The sequence below is a fragment of the Panicum virgatum genome, chromosome 4K (genome assembly GCF_016808335.1).
Source record: "Panicum virgatum strain AP13 chromosome 4K, P.virgatum_v5, whole genome shotgun sequence".
Lineage (NCBI taxonomy): Eukaryota > Viridiplantae > Streptophyta > Magnoliopsida > Poales > Poaceae > Panicum > Panicum virgatum.
Window position 1 is genome coordinate 42,236,678 of NC_053139.1, and position 19,855 is coordinate 42,256,532.

The following is a 19,855-nucleotide window of genomic DNA, read 5'->3' on the forward strand; positions in this document are numbered from 1 at the left end:
GCTAAGGCGCGGCATCCTTGAATTGCTGATGCAGGGCTGTGAACGTCTACTCCATTTTCCAAATTGATTTATCCAGTTCATCCTCACCGAAAGATCGGGAAATCCCTTCTCATCATAGACAATACTTTCAAATAGATCCACATTTCATGATCGGAAGACAACTGAAGCTTCAATAACGGCACAAATGGGACAATTGAGTTTGAATCGGATGCCAAATCAAATGCAAAAAATTTACCATGAAGCACTCGGTTGTTCATTAGTTTTTTCAGAAACAAAAATGAAGCCAATAGCATGATAGACCGCTTCAAACTTTGCATTAGTGCACCATTAAGAGAAGTAGACAAAGTCCCACCAAGGAATAGCTAGGTTCGATATTTTCAAAAACAATTAATTGCAAAACTCAGTGCATTGAAAAGCACTAGGCCCCATCACCATCCCCCCTGGTACTATAGAGTAGGGTGTCTATCTAGCCCACGTAATTAACACACTGATTAGAATCAAAATTTCAAAATACTAGGAAAACAAACAAACGCCACCAATTGCATGGTTCAGTTTTCACTGTAGTAATTGTTCGAAAAAAAAGTTTTCATTGTACAGAGATGCTGATGTTATTGTTACTTCATCATTTCTCTAGACCAGAAGAACCTTCTCAGCAAAGAAATACTAGTACCAGTTCACTAGCTCGCGGTAAATCTTTTTTCACACAAGCAGCCGTAAATAAATCTTGTTGTCACAAGTGAAAGCAATACCGCAGGGTGTGTTGAGATAGTAGTCCTAGCAGCGGAGGGTTTAGCTAGCGCAGCGGGCAAACAAAAAGGCAGCTAGCTAGGGGGCTGCATGCCGGGGAACAGCGGCCTCATTTCGGTCAAGGAGACCGCCCATACGACCCCATGGGACGCCTCCACGTTGTCGCCCATTACTACTCACACCTCTCCCCTTCTTTGGATTCTCAAAACGAGGCCGCCCTTAAACTATTCGCCCTTTGCTCTTATCCCTAAATCACTCCCTTTAATTACTCCAACTCTTCTTGGCCCTTGCGCTCTCTCTCTCTCTCTCTCTCTCTGAGTTTCTTGGCCGTATTCCAACCTCAATCTTCGTTCTCAAATGCAATGAGCAGTGTATTTTAAAGAGGACAGCTGAGACTACAGTGCTACAGCTACTAGTGTTTGTGTGTGTGTGTGTGTGGAGAACATTCAACTTCTCTATATATACTACCACACATAGTATTCTCTCATTCTTCTCCTAAGCACACGCAGCACAGGTCTACATCAGCAGCTGCAGCTTACATTCCCTTGCACCTTCTATCTATCATAGGCTCCTCATTCGCTGGTCAAGGTCGCAGATCATCGGCCTCCATGGACATGGACATGAGCTCAGCTTATCCCCATCACTGGCTCTCCTTCTCCCTCTCCAACAACTACCACCATGGCCTCCTTGAGGCCTTCTCCAGCTCGTCCTCCGCGCCTCCGCTTGGTAAGATCGATCACTACTACCATGGCCTCCTCCTGGATTCGAATGCCTTTCGTGCATCTAGTACAAAGGAGCTAGCTCGGCATGCATGAAGAGAGTGCACTAGCTACTGGTTCTTCTATTTGTCACCAACTATAATAGGCGGCTCACCGATTTAATTTTTTGTCCCCATGATTGTGTAGGAGAAGAGGGCGTGGTGGAGGAGTCGCCGAAGATGGAGGACTTCCTCGGCGGCGTCGGCGGCGCGGGTGCCCCGCCGGCGACCGCCGCAGAGGACCAGCAGCTCGTCTGCGGCGAGCTGGGTAGCATCGCCGCCGGGTTCATGCGCCAGTACGACCCGGCTCCCGGGGCGGAGAACCCCGCCGGCGCGGTCACCGTGGCGATGTCGACGGACGCGGCGGAGTCCGATCAGGCCAGGCGGCCCGTCGAGACGTTCGGGCAGCGCACGTCGATCTACCGCGGCGTCACCAGGTACACACGTCCACACGCATGCACCAGCACCACCGCACCGTGTTCTTCTTCGATCAGCCCAAGCTTGATATAAACATGTGTACCTAGTTCAAGTAGGAGCGTTCTTTATTATGAGTGAGTCACTTTTACTTGACAAGTTGACATCATTCATGGCGATGGGATGAAGACTATTTACTAGTATTGCAACTAGCGCAATACATTTTGTTCAAGTTCTTGTTAATTTCTTTTTTTAAAAACACTCTTGATACTTTTCATGTTGTTGGAATTAAGTTGTCCTTAATTTCATGTTATTTGGGTTCAAGTTTGTGTTTTTTTTGCTATCTTGGGGAATGCCTCAGGCATAGGTGGACAGGGAGATACGAGGCGCACCTGTGGGACAACAGCTGCCGCCGGGAAGGCCAAAGCCGCAAAGGCCGCCAAGGTATATGCATGCATGTTTCAGATTCGTCACTTGTCCAAGAAACCTGCAGAAGCAAATTTTATATGTGCATACTCGGGCCATTAACATTATTTCCCCTTTCTTGCAACTTTTTCTCTTGGTGGTGCATGCATTGGTGCTACTTCATCAGTCTACTTAGGTGTGTCAACTGCTACACCAAGTTTTCAGATTCACTTTCATTTGAATCAATGCTAAATTGAAAAGGCCTTCTTCTTGAAACTAACTGAAATGAAATGGGGAAAAAATGTAGGAGGTTATGATAAGGAGGAGAAGGCGGCGAGAGCTTACGACCTCGCCGCGCTCAAGTACTGGGGTCCGACGACAACGACGAACTTCCCGGTAAGAGCTCAACTAGTCTACTTAGACAGCATCACATTGCTACTCCAAAAGCATGCATGGTAGTGCATACTACTGCACATCTGCTGAAGATTGTTGACGAGGCGTGTGCACAAGCACTTACCTGATAACCTGAACAATATCCACGGTAGGTGTCCAACTACGAGAAGGAGCTGGAGGAGATGAAGTCGATGACGCGGCAGGAGTTCATCGCGTCGCTCCGCAGGTGAACAGCGTTCCCCAAGTCACCCACATGCTCGGCACAGGGCTCGCCGACGCGTCCTTCTCCACGTACACACACCTCTCGCCGTGCACGCGTTCATGCACGCACATGTTGACCTGACCTGTCCTCTTTGTGCTCCTACCCTTTTGTCAGGAAGAGCAGCGGCTTCTCGCGAGGTGCCTCCATCTACAGAGGAGTCACAAGGTCAGTAGAATCTCTCATGATTCATGCCAACGACTAGTGAGCAAATGCAGAAAGAGTCTGAACATAATTTGCAGTTTGAACAACGGATCAGTAGCAGCAAATGGAGCGGCATTTCGGTCAAATCTTTGTAACAGTGGGATTGTTTATGTCTGACAGGCATCATCAGCACGGGCGGTGGCAGGCGAGGATAGGCAGGGTGGCCGGAAACAAGGACCTGTACTTGGGCACTTTCAGTAAGTGTTCTTGACTGAACTGACCACACTGACTTCATTTTAAAGTCCTTATGCACCCACTACACCACTGCACATGAGCTATTGTTTTTATTTGCTTTGACACTTAGTTAATTGTCTTAGTTGATCCATGCATGAGAACAAAAGCCACTATGATGGCTGCGAAAACATGGTCCATTCTAACTGGTTCTACACGACAGGCACTCAGGAGGAGGCAGCGGAGGCGTACGACATTGCGGCGATCAAGTTCCGCGGGCTCAACGCCGTGACCAACTTCGACATGAGCCGCTACGACGTCGAGAGCATCCTCAACAGCGACCTGCCAGTCGGCGGCGGGGCGGCTGGCCGCGCCTCCAAGTTCCCGTTGGACTCGCTGCCACCAGCGAGCGCCGCTGCAATGATCACCGGGGCTGCGGCGGCGCAGGCCATGCCGCCGTCCGAGAAGGACTACTGGTCCCTGCTCGCCCTGCACTACCAGCAGCAGCAGCAGCAGCAGCAGTTTCCGGCTTCCGCGTACGAGGCCTACGGCTCCGGCGGCGTGAACGTGGACTTCACCATGGGCACGAGCAGCGGCAGCGACACCAGCAGCGGCGTCATGTGGGGTGCCACCGCCGGTGCAATGGGGCAGCAGGATAGCAGCAGCAACAGGCAGGGCAGCAGCGGCTACGCCAGCAACATTCCTTATGCTGCAGCAGCTATGGTGTCTGGATCAGCTGGCTATGAGGGCTCCACCGGCAACAATGGCACCTGGGTTACGAGCAACACCAGCACGGCTCCCCAGTACTACAACTATCTGTTCGGGATGGAGTAGGTGAACTGACAAAGCTAAGCTATAGCTGAAATCAGGTGGTAGGCCTAGGAAGCTAGGACTGACATGGAACTGATCACAATTTTGGCTGCTACGACGGTGTGCCCATCTATGGATGCAATGCATCCTTCTGCTATTCATGATGTTTCCTGACATAGTACTGTAGCAGAGAACTCATGTACCATCAGAATTTCTAAATTCTAATTCAAGCTCTCGTTTTTAGTTACTTGGTCACCCACAGTATGTCATTTCAGAAACAACATACTATGGCAGTCTCCAAGATTATTTAGAATTGGTCAGGTGAAAAGTACAGCAAAGATGCTAGGAGATAAACTGATGAACATACTGGGAGATGATGAACGTGAGCATTGGAACTGAAACATTGCAGTTCCCGTGGTGTGTACCTGCATAGAGCAAAGAGGGGATTAATAAGAAAAATTGCCACAGAGTAATGATGAGAAATTATTTCCCAACACGGCAGTAGCAATGATCTGGGTTGTATAAAAAACAGCTATTTATGATCAATGATATCGGTTGTTTAAAAAACAGCTATGATCGCCTAGAGTGCACTGCATAATTGAAATCAAGCAAAAAGAAACTGCCAAATAATCAGGATAACTATCTTGGAGTATCATGGGCATCTGGTCTTATCAAGGCAACATGATAACGATCATCGCAGTGTCGACGGACATGCCTCAAACTTATCCAGTAGTTCAGATATATAAGATGCAAAGGTGGCAAATTTCACATGCATGCTATAATTTATTCACAGCAACTAGTTGCAGCAGCTAATGCCATGGTCCATTGCATTACAATGCAAGTTGCAGCACAAATAGTCTAGATATATAAGTACGGCAATTATTGTTATAGTAGCAAATAGCAATCCAACACTGCAGTAAAACTTTCAGAATTCATTGAAAAAAAAGAGTAAAGGAGCCACGCCCTGCTACAAGAGATGACATGCGCAAAAGTAGCACATAACGTATAGTTAGTGACAGTCGGTAAAATACCGCAGTTTGTAACTAACGATTAACAGACCAACTCTACAAGACAGTAGACCACAACCTTGAAAGTTCCATGTAAAAAGAAGTGGCACCAGATTTCACGTGTGCTATTCCTTTGACAAAAAAAAATGCAAAAAGCACAGCAACAGCAGATCGAAGTTGCAGGAGATTAAGGCTGTTCATATCACCTCCGCTGTAAAAAAAAAGGAAGTATTACAGCAATCAGAACATGGAGAATAAAGTGACGAGCTCCACATGGGATCAAGGACAAGCACGCCACAACTTAAGCCGCCAACTCTAGCTAGTCTTCAAGATTCTTACTGGGTTTGCACACATTTGTAGACTATCTAGTCCGTGAGGGCCCTAAAACTACTACTTAATTCGCTCCTTTCGATAAGCTTGCTGGAAGGTCTGTTGCATTCATGAAGACCCAACACAGGTTTTAGATTACCCTCTCTGTCCCTCTGTGTAAGCAGTTGACCAGTCAAAAAATGAGGCATGCTGTGAGTATCAAACTACATGCATGTACGAACAGTTACGTTGGTCCTTGTTTCACCTTTGCCCCAGTGGACCAAACATCTTGCTCACAACTATCAATGAACTGGAAACCACGCTAGCTGCTTCACGCATGGCTGCATTTTTTTTCCCTTTTTGCGCTTGTCCCCTCTCACTCTCACAAATCCTAGCATGTCTCTCTTAGTTTACTAGACACAGCAGCTCTTTCAATGGAAATGTACATAGAGACAGCAGGACAAATCATTGACCAGCTAGAGAGCATGCTTCAAACAGTTGGTTCATCAGAGGTAAAGTAGAGCTGAAGAAAAGGGAATTTAGTAGCAATTTCTTGGCGAGTGTACAAGTGAACAGGATTATACTAGTAATCATCCACCACCCATAACAGTGTGCGCTACAACTTGCAGTAGCGGTGCACAGAATTATTTACAGGGTGGCGTAAATCCAAAGGGCTAAGCATAGTTTCTAACAACCACACATAGGCACCCGTTACAAGGAGCCTTGGGAATTATATCAATGGCAACATGATATACTAGTATGGACCATGGTGTTTTAGGATAGTTGTTTAAAAGCATCTTGGAACGGTTATTTGATTCAATTGATTGCTTGTGTTTGTCAATACTGTGACTGTGAGTCCTAAACTCCTAATTAGCCACCAGCAGTTCACTAATGTTTTTTTATTCCATAGAGCATATAAAACAATGGAACACATTAAATTCGATGCTTTAATTTACATGCTACTCAACTTCATAACAGCCTTTTCTACAACAAAAATATGGAAACCAGACCATGCATTGTATATATAAAAGCTAAGTTTGACCAGATGGTAACAAAAGACAAAAATTAGGGCTATTGGCGAAATATTGTCTTTTTCGACATAACAGATTCACACCCTGAAGATTCTGTAATGAGGCAAAAGCTTCCTGTGTTCCACACTCCATAAATTAAGGCAGATGATCCCTTTTAGTTAAGAGAAAGAAAGATGATTGCTAAAGTGGCCATTGGTCAAATACAGCACTGTAAAAGGTGTTTCCTTTGGTAGTATGCGGGGAGCCCTTTCCCTCGGTTTTATAAAGAGTTGTTTGGTTGCCCCTTTTTGGCATGTTTCACATTTGAAAGTTATGTCGGGGCAGCATTTCATTTGAGTTGCTGTCTAGCCTGCAGGTTGTACCTGAAGGAACACATGTGCACTGAAACTATAGGAGTTTGAAAAACTTGGATGATCGAATATGCACTGAAAAACTTGCCCCAGTCTTAGTTGTGACATTATTTTTCATCTAATAGCTCCATTGGTGTTCTGTATTTGACATGAGGAAAACAATGCAGGTGTCAGGTGTGGATGATCGAAGCCTATTGATTTGTTTGGCAGACTGCGTATAAGAGACCAAGCACAATTAATCTGGGAAGCAAAAACACTCTAAACTTCTCAGTCAGTGTGCACAATAGAGAATCCAAAAAAGAAGCACCTCCAAAACATCTGACGACAACTCAAAATGAAATGCATTGTTAGTACGATGGTGCTACCTTACCATGCTGGGACCACAACGAAGTGGGCAAAAGATACACATTCCTTGGTCATGGTCCGTCGCGTGCCTGGTGAAGACAAATATCATATTTGATTAAACAGCTAATAAACTATAACGTTGGATTCGCTAGAAGAATCTCAGACAAGCAGTAACGATTCTTTATTTGGTATATATTAGCCGGGCAGCAGGCATGCCCTACACATTTTTGGAATAGAAAAAAAAATGGCCACTGTGCAGCCCAGATCAGTAAACCAGTTACCAGACAGAACAAAATTAAGTTATGGCGAAGCCAAAAGCATATAAGAAAATGAATAGCAGATAATTTTGTGTCAATTTGCTGTGTGAAAAATTGCTGTGCCAAAAGCATATAAGAAAATGAATAGCAGAAAGTGAAGACGAGTCGTTTCTGCATTCGTCTTGCCTTTTCCTTGCAATTCATTTCTCTCTCTTTTTCCTTTTTTGTAATAAAGACCTTCTAATCATCTTCACTTCGGCAGCAATTTCGACTCCCCCTTACCTGCTCCGCTTGGCCGTTGGACGACCATGTGCTCGCACGGCCGCACGCAGCCGCGTCCACGCCGGCAGCCGGCGCCATCGCGCGCCGCTACGCTTGGGCGCCCGGCGCCGTCTCCGACCCCCATGCTTCGCTTCGCGTCGCGGCGACGGCGACGGCGACGGCGACGGCGACGGCGCGGCGCCCTCTCCGCCTCCACGGATCGGTCCATCGCGGTTGCTGCGGCCGGTGGGCTTGATTCCTTGATGGGCCGATGCTAGATGGGCTGAAGTGAAGCAGCCAGGCTGGCCCCCACAAGGCAATGACAATGACGGTTTCCTCTAAAAAAAAAAGGCAATGACGGTTCATCTTCTTCGGCAGGGCAGGTGTAGAAAGACTATACATTTTCCGGAAGATTTTTTCTTCCCCACCTTTCAGTATTTGAGATTCGTGTAAATCATCTCGTCCATTAAATCTCCTCAATCCTAATCTTTTCTTCCTTTTTCTCATTCCTCACCCATGCGCCGCCGCCGCCCTTAGCTTGCAATCCACCTGCTACGCCACCGCCCAACACGCCGGAGCTGCTGCCTGCTGCGCGTGTTTGCTGCCTGTTGCTCCTGCGCTGCAGCTGCCGCCGCCGCCGCTGGGGCCTGCCGCCGCTGTTGCCTGCTGCTGCGCGCGCTGCTGCTGCTGCGCTGCGGCCACCGCGTTGCCTGCTGCACGCCGGCACCGCGCACGCCGCCGACGGAGAAGAAATGCCAAACTCGCCGGAGGAAAAACCTTGTTCAACATTTTAACTTTACTATTTTAAATATTTTATGTTTTCAATTTCAACATTTTGTTTTTACAGTTTCAACATTTTGAAAATCAAATGTTGAACATATTTAATAAAATATTGAGCCAATTCAATTAAAATGTTAAACATATTTGTAATATATAATTAGATCAAAGTGGACTTTAAAAATAAATGTCTTATCTATCTGAATAGGCGGGCGGTCGGCAGCCATGTCGGCCGCCGGCGATTCTCTGCGTCCGAATAAGGTATGGCAAGCAGGGACATCCCGGAGAAATTAGGGGCCCATCCATTCCGATTTGTTATGCGCTTGACAGCCACAAGTTACAGCATGTCATCCACACACAAGAAAAAAAAGTTACAGCATGTCATCCGCTACAAAAAGTTAAAAAAGTTACAGCATGTCAGGGAGTTGCAACGCTGATGATTCAGAAGGGGACAAAAAAGAAACTGAGAAAGATCACTCCAGCGGGTGCCCGCAATTTCGCAGCCTCATCCTCTGAAATACTGAATCTTAATCTGAATTTAGCAGTCAGCTTTCCTAAACAGGCTCGAGATTTGTAGGAATTCTTCCATTCTTCCACCACATCGTCTGCTGTTCGAAGCTTATGGTTTCACTCTGTGGTATTACATCAGAGGACAGATCCATTGGCTAGCTAGCCAAGTTGTGTGAAGCCGCCAATGCGAGTGGACTGGGCATGGTGTTAAACACGTTGTAAAAACGATATAGCAAAGTCAAATGTAGAAATATTTTAGCTTTCCTTATATAATTATAGTCAAATGTATATTGATCAACGAAAGAAGACACTAAATTTTCATTACAGGCTTACAGCCCTTCTTCTTGGCCTCTTTGCAGTATAGCAAAAATTGATCCGTGGTCATGTCCCCGGTCAGAAAACTGGTACCAGAAAAGGGCACTGCATCATCCAAGCTCCGACAACCCTTTTTGTGCAAGAAGTTTGTGGTCTTGACTCTTGAGTTGTCTGAGGACGAGACATTTGGGACACATCCGCCGTTGCCTCCAAGCAACTCTCTGTCATCGTACTTCCACGGTACTCATGTTAGGCCGTGTTTAGTTACTGCCGTGTAAACGCAAAAATTTTTTGCGACGGAATCTTACTAATTTAAAGTACTAAATAAAGTTTATTTACAAAAATTTTTGCACAGATGTGTTGTAAATCGCGAGACGAATCTAATGATGCTAATTAATCCATGATTAATCAATAATTAACGAATAGTTACTGTAGCATCACTGTTGTAAATTATGGATTAAGTGGCCTCATTAGATTCGCCTCGCGATTTACAGCCCATCTATAAAAAAAAATTGTAAATAGACTTCATTTAGTACTTCAAATTAACAAAATTTTTTTGCAAAATTTTATATTTTTGCGTTTACGGGTAGGCCTTAAGCAATCCCTTTCGAATTCCCTCTCCAATAAATATCTCCCAGCATGTTCCTGCTGCGACCTCACCGCACTCATCTTCTTGACTTGTCGTTCACTTCCAAGTCAGTGCAGAAGCTTTCTGTGCAACAGAGGGACAGAGAAACAGAGAAACAGAGAAACAGAGAGAGCAATGGGGAGCAGGCATCTGTGCTGCCTGTCGACCCTGCTCCAGCTTCTCCTCCTCCTGGGGCTCGCATCCGGACAGGTCCTGTTCCAGGTAACCAACGAATTCGAACATCCTGCTCTGAAGTCTGAAGAAATGATGCAGCTAGGTTCCCCGTCGATTTGCATGGTGTTGGTATCCTCTTCTCTGAAACAATCGTGCTGATGCAGGCGTTCAACTGGGAGTCGTGGAAGCAGAGCGGCGGGTGGTACAACCACCTGATGGGGAAGGTCGACGACATCGCCGCCGGCGGCGTCACGCACGTCTGGCTGCCGCCGCCGTCGCACTCCGTCTCCGGCCAAGGTCCGTGTGAACCTGTCTCACCTTTCCCAATTCTTGTCTGAACATCGAACGAAGCATCTTGAAAGCCGAGGTGGAGTGGACAGCACGCGAGCTAACCTGATTGGCGAAGTGTGCTCATTTAGCTTTTCGCTGGGGGCAATCGATCAGATCCTATAGCTAACTAATCAAAGAAATAAAAAGGAAACACAATTTTGGAAATATCATTATTCATTGCAGCACAATTTGTTGGCTGTTGTGGTACCCACTACCTAGTCTGGGTGTTGTTTATTTTTTTAATTAATATAATCGGTAGCTCTCGTGTCTGGTTCGTTTTAAAAAAAACAATTTCAAGAGTAAACTTGTTGCTAAACACTCATCAATGTTGATTTTTGTTGTTGGACACCACTCAATCTTGTATTAACCAATAGACACTCTTCATATTTGAATATTTGCTACAAGACACTCTATTCATCAAAATCATATTTTTCTAATTCAAAGAAGAGATAAAATAGCAGGATCAAAATGTTCATGCGGGCGGGCCGTGCCACCAAAAAAAATATAATTATAGATAGAGAAAAAAGATTATGTATACAATGAGTTGCAGTATAGATGAAAATTACACAACCATACAAATAATAAAATAAAATAATTATTATATTCTTTTATTATTTAAGAACATGTCCAGCACCATGGTCCCATAGGGGCATTTTGGTCTTGTTGTTTATTTTCTCTCCTTTTAAAAATTATTATTCTATTATATTGTTTGCATGGTTGTGTAATTTTCATCTATAGTGCATATATAATTTTTCTCTCTATCTATAAATATATTTTTTGGCAGCATGGCCCACTTGCATGGGCATTTTGATCCTGTTACTTATTTTATCTGTCCTTTGAATTAAAAATATTATTTTAATGAACATAGTGTCTTGTAGCAAATATGATTCTTATGGCGGTAAGGCGAGGTGTGGCGACTCACCACGGCCCAGCTGCTTAGGCGACGCCATGAGAACCATGGTAGCAAATATCCAAACTTGAAGGGTGTCTATTGACAAATACAAGATTGATTAGCGTCCAGCAGCAAAAATTAACATTAAAGAGTGTCCAGCAACAAATTTTTCGATTGTAGACTATTGTTTAATTGTCGGCACTGCTAGCGTCCGGTCGTCCGATTAGAATTTTTTTATCAGATGATTCGTCGCAATATTGATAAATAATAGTTGTAACATAAGTAACATCATGTTTCATGTAACATCCACTATGTAATATAAACAAATAATAATTGCAACATCGCCCTAGCGCAACTAGCGCAACAAAAGAATCTTACATGCATGGAGTACTAATTAAAATTTATTTGGAAAAACTTTTCACAGATGGGTGTAATCTTTCGCGACAAATCTAATGACGATAATTAATCCATAATTGGCTACAGTAATGCTACAGTACCAATCGCTAATCGTGCAATCAAAGGTCCTGTTAGATTCGTCTCACGAAGTAGTGCAGGAATTGCGGAGTTAATTTTGTAAATTACCTTTATTTAGTACATTTAATTATTGATTAAAATTTGTGTTACGTGTGCTAGACTCAAACCAAACAGAACAATTATTACTTAACTTTTGCAGCATTGGTCGGAGTGCCCGATTTTTTCTGCGCTTCGGACGCTCTAATCCTAGCATTACCAATTGTCGAAACTCTGACCATACACAGTGCAAAAAGAAAAGAAACAACTGTATAGTAAGGTAACGCATATCTATATACTACCTCCGTTCCAAATTATAAGACGTCCCAAAAATTTTGGAGAATCAAAGCAATCTCAAATTTGACCAAGATTATAAAGAGAAATATAAAGATTTATGATATCAAATTGATGTACTATAAAAATATAACTAATAAAAAATTTAAAGGTACTTAGTTTATATAATAAATATCATTATTTTATTATATAAATTTGGTCAAACATTAAAATTTTTGACTCTTCAAGTTTGTTGGAATATCTTATAATTTGGAACAGAGGATTGGAATATCTTATAATTTGGAACAGAAGAAGAGTAAGGTTTCCACCCAAATTTTCAGTTTGGTACGTTGGTTTGGTCCCTGTGTTATTGACAGGTGGGCCTTAGTCCATCTCGTATGCAAGTCGGACCAACCCTCTCCATCCACGACTCGATCACGTAGATTCCTATAAATTAAACACACGAGTATCAATACGTATCCAATACTTATACCAATTTTGTTCGTAGCAACGCACATGCATAATTGCCTAGTATATGTATAATGTGAACATGGATATACCACGAATATACCGGTGCACTGCAGGTTACATGCCCGGTCGTTTATACGATCTGGACGCGTCCAAGTACGGGACGGCGGCGGAGCTCAGGTCCCTGATCGCCGCGTTCCACGGCAAGGGCGTCCAGGCGGTGGCGGACATCGTCATCAACCACCGGTGCGCCGACTACAAGGACTCCCGCGGCATCTACTGCATCTTCGAGGGCGGCACGCCCGACGGCCGCCTGGACTGGGGCCCCCACATGATCTGCCGCGACGACGCCCAGTACTCGGACGGCACGGGCAACCTCGACACCGGCGCCGGCTTTGCCGCGGCGCCGGACATCGACCACCTCAACATTCGCGTCCGGCGCGAGCTCACCGAGTGGCTGCTCTGGCTCAAGTCGGACCTCGGCTTCGACGCCTGGCGCCTCGACTTCGCCAGGGGGTACTCCGCCGCGGTCGCCGCAGCGTACATCAACGGCACGGCGCCGAGCCTCGCCGTCGCCGAGATATGGGGCGACATGGCGTACGGCCGGGACGGCAGGCCGGAGTATGACCAGGACGCGCACCGGCAGGCGCTGGTGGACTGGGTGGACGCGGTGGGCGGGGCGGCGTCGGCGGCGGCGGTGTTCGACTTCACCACCAAGGGGATCCTGAACGCCGCCGTGGAGGGCGAGCTGTGGCGGCTCATCGACCCGCGGGGGAAGGCGCCGGGCGTGATCGGGTGGTGGCCGGCCAAGGCCGTCACTTTCGTCGACAACCACGACACCGGCTCGACGCAGGCCATGTGGCCGTTCCCCGCCGACAAGGTCATGCAAGGCTACGCCTACATACTCACGCACCCAGGCAACCCGTGCATTGTGAGTAGAGAGCCGACCGGCGTGGCCACTGACATGATCTCCCTCAATTCTACTTGCTGCATTGGACATTGACATGGTCTCTGAATTCAGGCAACCTCAGGGTTGCCGTAGATTTCCTCACATGGTCTCTGAATCTCTGATGCTAAATGCTTCTGCAGTTCTACGACCATTTCTTCGACTGGGGGTTCAAGGACGAGATCGCGGCGCTGGTGGCGGTGCGGAAGCGCAACGGCATCACGCCGGCGAGTGAGCTGACGATCCTCGAGTACGACGGCGATGCCTACTTGGCGGAGATCGACGGCAAGGTGATCGTGAAGATCGGTTCCAGGTACGATGTCAGCGCGCTCATCCCCGCGGGGTACCAGGTCGTTGCCGACGGCAACGACTACGCCGTCTGGGAGAAAGGCGCCGGCGAACAAGTGTCTCAAGCCTAATCTCAATGGGATTGCAATTGTAATACGATTTCTATGTGTTCTCTGCTCCATGCAGATACGAGTACACACGGGTTTGTGCTAGCCATTTCTGGTTGTTCTCGTGTTTTATGTAAATTACAACCACTTGTGCTTGGGGTTTCTTGTGTGAGTGCATGACACTCCACGTTGTAAAATATTCTATCATCATCTTCTTAATATAAAGATTCGCAGCTCTCCTGCGTTCTCGAAAAAAAATTCTGTATGAGGCAGTTGAGCCATATGTAACGTTAGAGATGACTTCTCATCAATGATGATGCATACGAGGCTTGTGTGCATGGGTTGATGATGCATATGATTTAGACTTGCCACTTTTATAACTAGATGTGTAAATGATACACTAAGAGAGTACATAATTATTTTCTAAACCAAAATTCTTCTGAGAAGAAAAGAACTAAAATGAAAAAAAACTATAATTACTATTTAGACGTCGAAAACAAGGAAACATATCAGGTGCAAACTAACTTTTTCGAGCAAACCATGCAAACTTCAATCTGAACCACCGGATCAACTTCCATGCAGATACGAGTACACACGGGTTTCTGCTAGCCATTTCTGTATATATGAGGCAGTTGAGCCATATGTAACGTTAGAGATGACTTTTCATGATTGATGATGCATATGGGGCTTGTGTAAATGTTGATGCGTATGATTTAGACTTGCCACTTTTATAATAGATGTGTAAATGATACACTAAGATAGTAAGAGAGTACAGAATTATTTTCTAAACCAAAATTCTTCAGAGAATGTCGTGGTGCTGCAAACCACGGCCGGGTGGCGGAAGGCACCCGCCCTAGCCCAGAGGGTGTGTACTCAGGGGGTAGCTAGTCTTAGATCGATCTCACTCAAGAACACGAGGAACACAGCAGGATTTAGAGTGGTTCGGGCCGCCGGAGCGTAATACCCTACGTTCACTATGTGTTGTATTGCCTTCCCACGAGAGTGAGAAAGTGCGAGAGCTTGAGTCTGTCTTGATCTGTCTGGCGAGCGCCTCCCTTTTATATCTTAAGGGGGCGTGTACACAGCCGTTGGATCCCCGACAGGTGGGTCCAACGATGCAGTATAAACTATCGTACTGTTCATACATTATGGCGTCGCAGGCAAAGGAGATCTCTCTCTTGGATTCCCTTGCCTGCTCCCGGAGCCCTTCGTCCATCATGTCCTAGCGTCGTCTTGTCAGGTCGGGCCTGTCGTAGCTAGTGGCACCGCCCGTCACATTGCTTAAGCGGGTGGTGTAGCTTGCGGCGTAGGCGGCATGATGGAAAAGTGCCGTGCTGTCGTATCCATTTAATGCTGCAGGCGGGCTCTGCGCGGGTGCGGCACAGGCGGCTGCACTGTGCTTCTTGGTAATACGCGGTGCTCAGCGAGGCCTGACAAAGGCTGTCTCACGTACCGCGGCGACAGAGCACGCCTTGTCCACCACATTAAATGCGGTGGGTGGGCGAGTACCCCTGCGGAAGACTTGCGCACGATCCCGCGTCCTCGGGACACGTGGCGGTTCCGGACCCCTACATGGTGAGGGTAGTCCGGACGGGTGCAGGAGGTCCCGGACCCCTATGGGGGTCCGGGCCTCGGCGGTCAGCACGGAGCTTCCCTTCTTTAGGGATACGTGGCGTCTTCGGACCCTTCCCCAGGCGGGGAGCGGGTCCGGGGCCGTTGGCCTAGTGAGGGAAGAGCCTGACCTGTGGGGCCTGGCTACTCCGCCTTTCCCGCGCAGCTATGGACAACTACGCGGGTCCTGCCTTGCTGCAGTAAGAGTGGGTATCCCTGCTACAGGGTACCGACAGTGGCCCCCGGGCCCACCTTGGGGAAGGTACGAACCCACAGGTGGGGCCACTTCTGCGATTTGGCTCTGTATGGCTTGAAGCTCCTTTCTGCAGGGGTCTCGACCGGCTTTGACCACCCGTCGGGTTGGTTGCTGCCTCATCACGTCGCAACGGATTACTGACTATGGGCCCCATGATCAGTGGTTCACCTAGTCACACGCACGACGTTCGGCATTGTTGCGGCCGGAGTAAACGGATCATTTACCACCGGCGCAGCTCCCGAAAAGCTCGGCCACGCCTGCGATTAATGCGCGCACGTCAGCTCAGCTTCCGCCTTGCTTCACGCGTGCGGGCGACGGTTCGGATCCCGCCTTTTCGCACCCTCGTTGATTACCCGCCCTCCCTGACAGGTGGGCCTGGGCCCCCACGTCATGGACTGGGCGGCTAATATGACTGGGCATTCGGGTTACCCGAATTTTTCGGGTCGGGTAATTCGGGTAATACAAAATTCGGGTAATAGAAAATGCTACCCGATTTTAACCCGAGAAAATCACTACCCGACATTTCGGGTACCCGCAATTTCGGGTTCGGGTTCGGGTATACCCGATATCCCCGAGGTCCTCCGATCTGCAAGATGTCGGTGCTCCTCCTCCCCGATTCGATGCGCAGCAGCGGCGCGCCGGCCGCCGCGGTACTCAGGACCGGCAGGGACGAGAGAGAGAGAGAGAGCTGCGCCGGTGAGGGAGAAAGGGCGGCGTCCAGTGAGGGCGGCGACTTCGCCTCCGCACCTGGTGCCATCGCCTCCGCCCTGAAGCTCGCTCTCACGGCGTACTAGGGGCCGGCAGCGGCGGCGCTGCTTACTGCGGGCTTGGGAGGCAGCGGCGGCGCGGAGTGCGGGCCTGCAGTTGAGGTCTGGACGGCGGTGGCAGTCGCCGGTGGTGCGCGCCTACGTGGTGGCGCGGTGGCCGGTGGAAGGCTGGGGCCTGAGGCGGCGGCGCGCTGGGGTCTGGGGGCGGCGGGGCGCTGCGCTGGGGGGCGGGGTGGGTGCTGCGCTGCGTCTGGTCTGTGGGGCTGGGGGCTGGGCGCTAGGGTTAGGACCGGGGGCGGCGGCGCGGCGCTGGGGTCTGGGGCGCTGGGCGTCTGAGTGGGGGGCGTTGTGCCGTGCGGCCATGGTGCAGGGTAGTGGTTAAGGCCCAGGATGCTCTGTGGGCTGGGCTGCACCAATGAACAAACTTGGGCTGGATTGATTTTCGGGTTGTTCGGGTATTTCGGGTACCGTGGCCCAATACCCGAACTACCCGTATTAATTTCGGGTACCGTGGGTTGGAACCCGGATTAGGGTTCGGGTTTTTCGGGCTCGGGTTTTTCGGGTTCGGGCTCGGGTTTTTCGGGTTCGGTTTTCGGGTATCGGGTTTTGTGCCCAGCCATAGCGGCTAACTCCGGGTGCGGGCGTCGCTTGAGTTCCGGCGACGGTTCCGGGGCGCGCCGGTTGAGTCAGGCTTTATAACAGGGCATACCGCATTCCACGGTTGCTTTCCCGCATTCGTCTTCTTCCTCCAGCCTTTGCGCCCCTTTGCCTCCGAGCTTCCCTCGCCCTTCTCTCCCCCCTACACAGGCTCCTTCCTCACCCACCAAGAGATGGCATCCCTTGTTCATCCCCGTCGCTTTCAGACCGAGGGAGAGCTGAACACAGTGCGCCGCCTGCTTGGGTGGAGCGCTCAGGAGACCGGTTGGGGGGTGCGAGCAGGCTCGGTTCCCCTTGGCAACCTCCGCACCGGGGAGTTCGTGCTATTCACCTCGCACGTCTCCGCCGGTGTGGGACTGCCGATTTCTTCATTCTTGCTGCTGCTGCTGGAAGACTTCGGCTAGGGTTGGATATCAAGCCAGCTCGGCTCGTTATGGCTCGGCTCGTTATAGCTCGGCTCGTTAACATATTGGCTCGGCTCGGCTCGTTATACTAACGAGCCAGCAGGCTAGCTCGGCTCGGCTCGTTAGCGAGCTCGAGCTAGCTCGTTTGGCTCGCGAGCCAATGTAGAGAGACAATATGAACACACATCATCACAGAGTATGGCTCGTTTGGCTCGTTATAGCTCGTTTGGCTCGTTCCAATTCTTGCTTCTTATGCTGCTCTTCTTACCCATTTTCCAGCATTGTTCCAATTCTTGCTTCTTATACAACTATTCTAACTCATTTTTTATATAAGCAACCTCTTGTTCACACCTTGAGGAGTCATAAAGCTGACTAAAATAGAACTGAATATATATCATTTTGAACTTAGGGTCAAGGATTGTAGCAATAACCATGACATTGTTCTTCTCTTCCAAATATTTATCAAATTTGTTTAACATTGCAGCACTCATTTTCTTCAAATATGAGTCATTAGAATTTTTTGTCTTTAACAATGCACCCATTTAAATTTGCTGGCTTCATAATTAACTGGCTCGTTATGGCTCGCGAGCGGCTCGCGAGCCAGCTCGAGCTGGCTCGTTATAAAACGAGCTGGCTTGTTATAAAACGAGCTGGCTCATTATAAAACGAGTCGAGCTCGAGCTGAGCCATTAACGAGCGAGTCGAGCGAGCTAGCGAGTTACGAGTTTTTCGTCCAGCCCTAACTTCGGCCTCCAGCTTCAGCATCTGACGCCCTACTCCCTCCTCCTGGCGTCCATCTTTGTGCATCTTTGCGAGATGTTCGTGGGAGTGCGTCCCTGCGTCATCCTCTTCCGCTACTTCTTCATCCTGGTGAGGTCCGGAAGGAGCAGGGACGAAGTGGGAGGGTACTACTTCCAGATAAGGAGTGACCTGCCGACTCCTTACATTCCGGGCCTTGCTGGCGGAAGGTGGGAGGAGTGGCGCAGGGATTGGGTGATCGCCACCACCGAAGCCAACGAGCGCCTTGTCCTGCCAACCGCGGGGCCCGCCTCCGATAAAGCATCCTGGAGGGCCAAGCCATCGCTGCAGCCGGAGTTCGACTCCGTGCTGGATAAGATCAGGTCGCTGGCAGGGAGCGGCCTCACCTCATGGCACGTGCTCGGCGACTTCGTGAAGCGCCGGATCGCACCCCTAAAGCAGCGGCCGCGACCGGCGTGGAGCTTCACCGGCCTCAACGATTGCAGCAGGACCCACCGCGGGGAGGGAAGCGATCTGACCCAGGAGGCCTTGGAGGTCCTGGTGCGGAACGTGACGGGAGACACCTTCATCCCAGAGAACCTGATCCTCCCGCAGAGCATAGTCCCCCTCTGCGAGGACCCGGCGAGGGTGGCGGTGCTGGCCACCCTGCCAACCCTGGACGACGGGGGACTGGCCCCACGGCAGACCGGGGGTGACCCGAACCGTGGGCTCCGGATCCCTGGCACGTCCGGGGATCAGGCTACGCTGAGCGCTGCGGGGTCCGGCGCCACTACGAAGGGGGAACAGGCCGCGGCTAGCAGCGCGGCCGCGGCCGGCTCCAGCCGGGCTCAGAGCAGCTCCGGTGCGTCGTCGGGGGACGTAGGCCGGCGGAGGCTACTCCGGGGCGACGGGACCCTGGTCTCGGAGCCCGCCGCGAAGCGCCAGAGGTCTTCTGAGGGCGCAGGCTAGGGTAGCTCCCGGGCTGCCGGCCCCCCGGGTCCTCTGGCGCAACTGGACCACCACCATCGCCGCCGAGGAATTCATCCCGCCGGCAGCAAGAGCAGCAGCAGGAGGAGCAGCCGCAAGAGCAGCGGCAGGAGGCACGCGGACGGCAGCAGCAACAACAGGTGCGACCCCAGGTTGCGCCCATGCCGCAGCCGCAGGAACAGCAGCAACGGGTGCAGGCCCGGGTTGCGCCTGCATCGCAGCTGCAGGGGCAACAACAGCAACAGCAACAGCAGCGGCCGCAAGAGAAGAGGCCCGGGCTCCGGGGACGCTGGGTACCCGGTACTGCTGGGTTAGTGTCATCCTGCTCTCCTCCCTTGCGCCGGTGTTCTGTTTGTTCGTTTTTTTTGTTGTTGATGGCTTTTCTGCTTTGCTACCAGGGCTTCCCGCCCCAGCGGTTCTTCTACCACTGTTGGCACATCAGCAGGTGCCCGGGCGGCGGCGACCTCGGCATCGACAGCGACGGTGGCAGCAGGTGC

At 49.5% G+C, this 19,855-nt stretch overlaps 3 protein-coding genes across 7 annotated transcripts; 2 read left to right on the forward strand and 1 right to left on the reverse strand.

Moving 5' to 3' along the window:
- Nucleotides 1–539: 539 nt before the first annotated feature.
- LOC120704935 lies at nt 540–8,027 on the reverse strand. Of its 4 annotated transcripts, none has more exons than XR_005687740.1 (6): nt 7,742–8,015; nt 7,228–7,291; nt 4,528–4,585; nt 2,841–3,125; nt 2,311–2,603; nt 540–2,024 (listed from the first exon to the last, which is right to left on the reverse strand). XR_005687740.1 is itself a non-coding variant. In XM_039989469.1 (6 exons), exons 1-5 carry the CDS (start codon nt 7,947–7,949, stop codon nt 3,078–3,080), a joined length of 510 nt encoding a protein of 169 aa, XP_039845403.1. In that variant the 5' UTR covers nt 7,950–8,027; the 3' UTR covers nt 540–2,024; nt 2,311–3,077. The 4 variants fall into 4 exon arrangements, 1 of the variants encoding a protein (XP_039845403.1); XR_005687741.1 differs by having other exon boundaries at nt 2,311–2,405; nt 7,742–8,009; XM_039989469.1 differs by adding an exon at nt 5,247–5,378 and having other exon boundaries at nt 2,311–3,125; nt 7,742–8,027.
- On the forward strand, nt 1,256–4,407 carry LOC120704934 (AP2-like ethylene-responsive transcription factor AIL5). Its single transcript, XM_039989467.1, has 9 exons — nt 1,256–1,473; nt 1,653–1,941; nt 2,280–2,362; nt 2,511–2,519; nt 2,631–2,719; nt 2,869–2,942; nt 3,093–3,143; nt 3,300–3,376; nt 3,574–4,407. Exons 1-9 carry the CDS (start codon nt 1,356–1,358, stop codon nt 4,182–4,184), a joined length of 1,401 nt encoding a protein of 466 aa, XP_039845401.1. The 5' UTR covers nt 1,256–1,355; the 3' UTR covers nt 4,185–4,407.
- A 1,947-nt stretch (nt 8,028–9,974) lies between the features above and the next one.
- On the forward strand, nt 9,975–14,196 carry LOC120704936 (alpha-amylase type A isozyme-like). 2 transcript variants are annotated; one of them, XM_039989471.1, is made up of 5 exons: nt 9,975–10,172; nt 10,289–10,421; nt 12,714–13,528; nt 13,687–13,856; nt 14,018–14,181. In XM_039989471.1, exons 1-5 carry the CDS (start codon nt 10,086–10,088, stop codon nt 14,073–14,075), a joined length of 1,263 nt encoding a protein of 420 aa, XP_039845405.1. In that variant the 5' UTR covers nt 9,975–10,085; the 3' UTR covers nt 14,076–14,181. The 2 variants fall into 2 exon arrangements, with proteins under 2 accessions (XP_039845405.1, XP_039845404.1); XM_039989470.1 differs by having other exon boundaries at nt 13,687–14,196.
- Nucleotides 14,197–19,855: the final 5,659 nt, after the last annotated feature.

What these genes read in the sequence shown, in the direction of transcription:
- LOC120704934 (XM_039989467.1), top strand. Translation starts at nt 1,356, where the DNA reads ATGGACATGGACATGAGCTCAGCTTATCCCCATCACTGGCTCTCCTTC. An exon ending in GTCCTCCGCGCCTCCGCTTG is followed by an intron (nt 1,474 to 1,652) that starts GTAAGATCGATC and finishes ATGATTGTGTAG; the next exon opens with GAGAAGAGGGCGTGGTGGAG. An exon ending in CGACAACGACGAACTTCCCG is followed by an intron (nt 2,720 to 2,868) that starts GTAAGAGCTCAA and finishes TATCCACGGTAG; the next exon opens with GTGTCCAACTACGAGAAGGA.
- LOC120704935 (XM_039989469.1), bottom strand. Translation starts at nt 7,949, where the DNA reads ATGGACCGATCCGTGGAGGCGGAGAGGGCGCCGCGCCGTCGCCGTCGC. An exon ending in TTCGTTGTGGTCCCAGCATG is followed by an intron (nt 5,379 to 7,227) that starts GTAAGGTAGCAC and finishes TTTTTTTTACAG; the next exon opens with CGGAGGTGATATGAACAGCC. An exon ending in TTTTACATGGAACTTTCAAG is followed by an intron (nt 4,586 to 5,246) that starts GTTGTGGTCTAC and finishes TGCTCTATGCAG; the next exon opens with GTACACACCACGGGAACTGC.
- LOC120704936 (XM_039989470.1), top strand. Translation starts at nt 10,086, where the DNA reads ATGGGGAGCAGGCATCTGTGCTGCCTGTCGACCCTGCTCCAGCTTCTC. An exon ending in CCGGACAGGTCCTGTTCCAG is followed by an intron (nt 10,173 to 10,288) that starts GTAACCAACGAA and finishes GTGCTGATGCAG; the next exon opens with GCGTTCAACTGGGAGTCGTG. An exon ending in GCACTCCGTCTCCGGCCAAG is followed by an intron (nt 10,422 to 12,713) that starts GTCCGTGTGAAC and finishes GGTGCACTGCAG; the next exon opens with GTTACATGCCCGGTCGTTTA.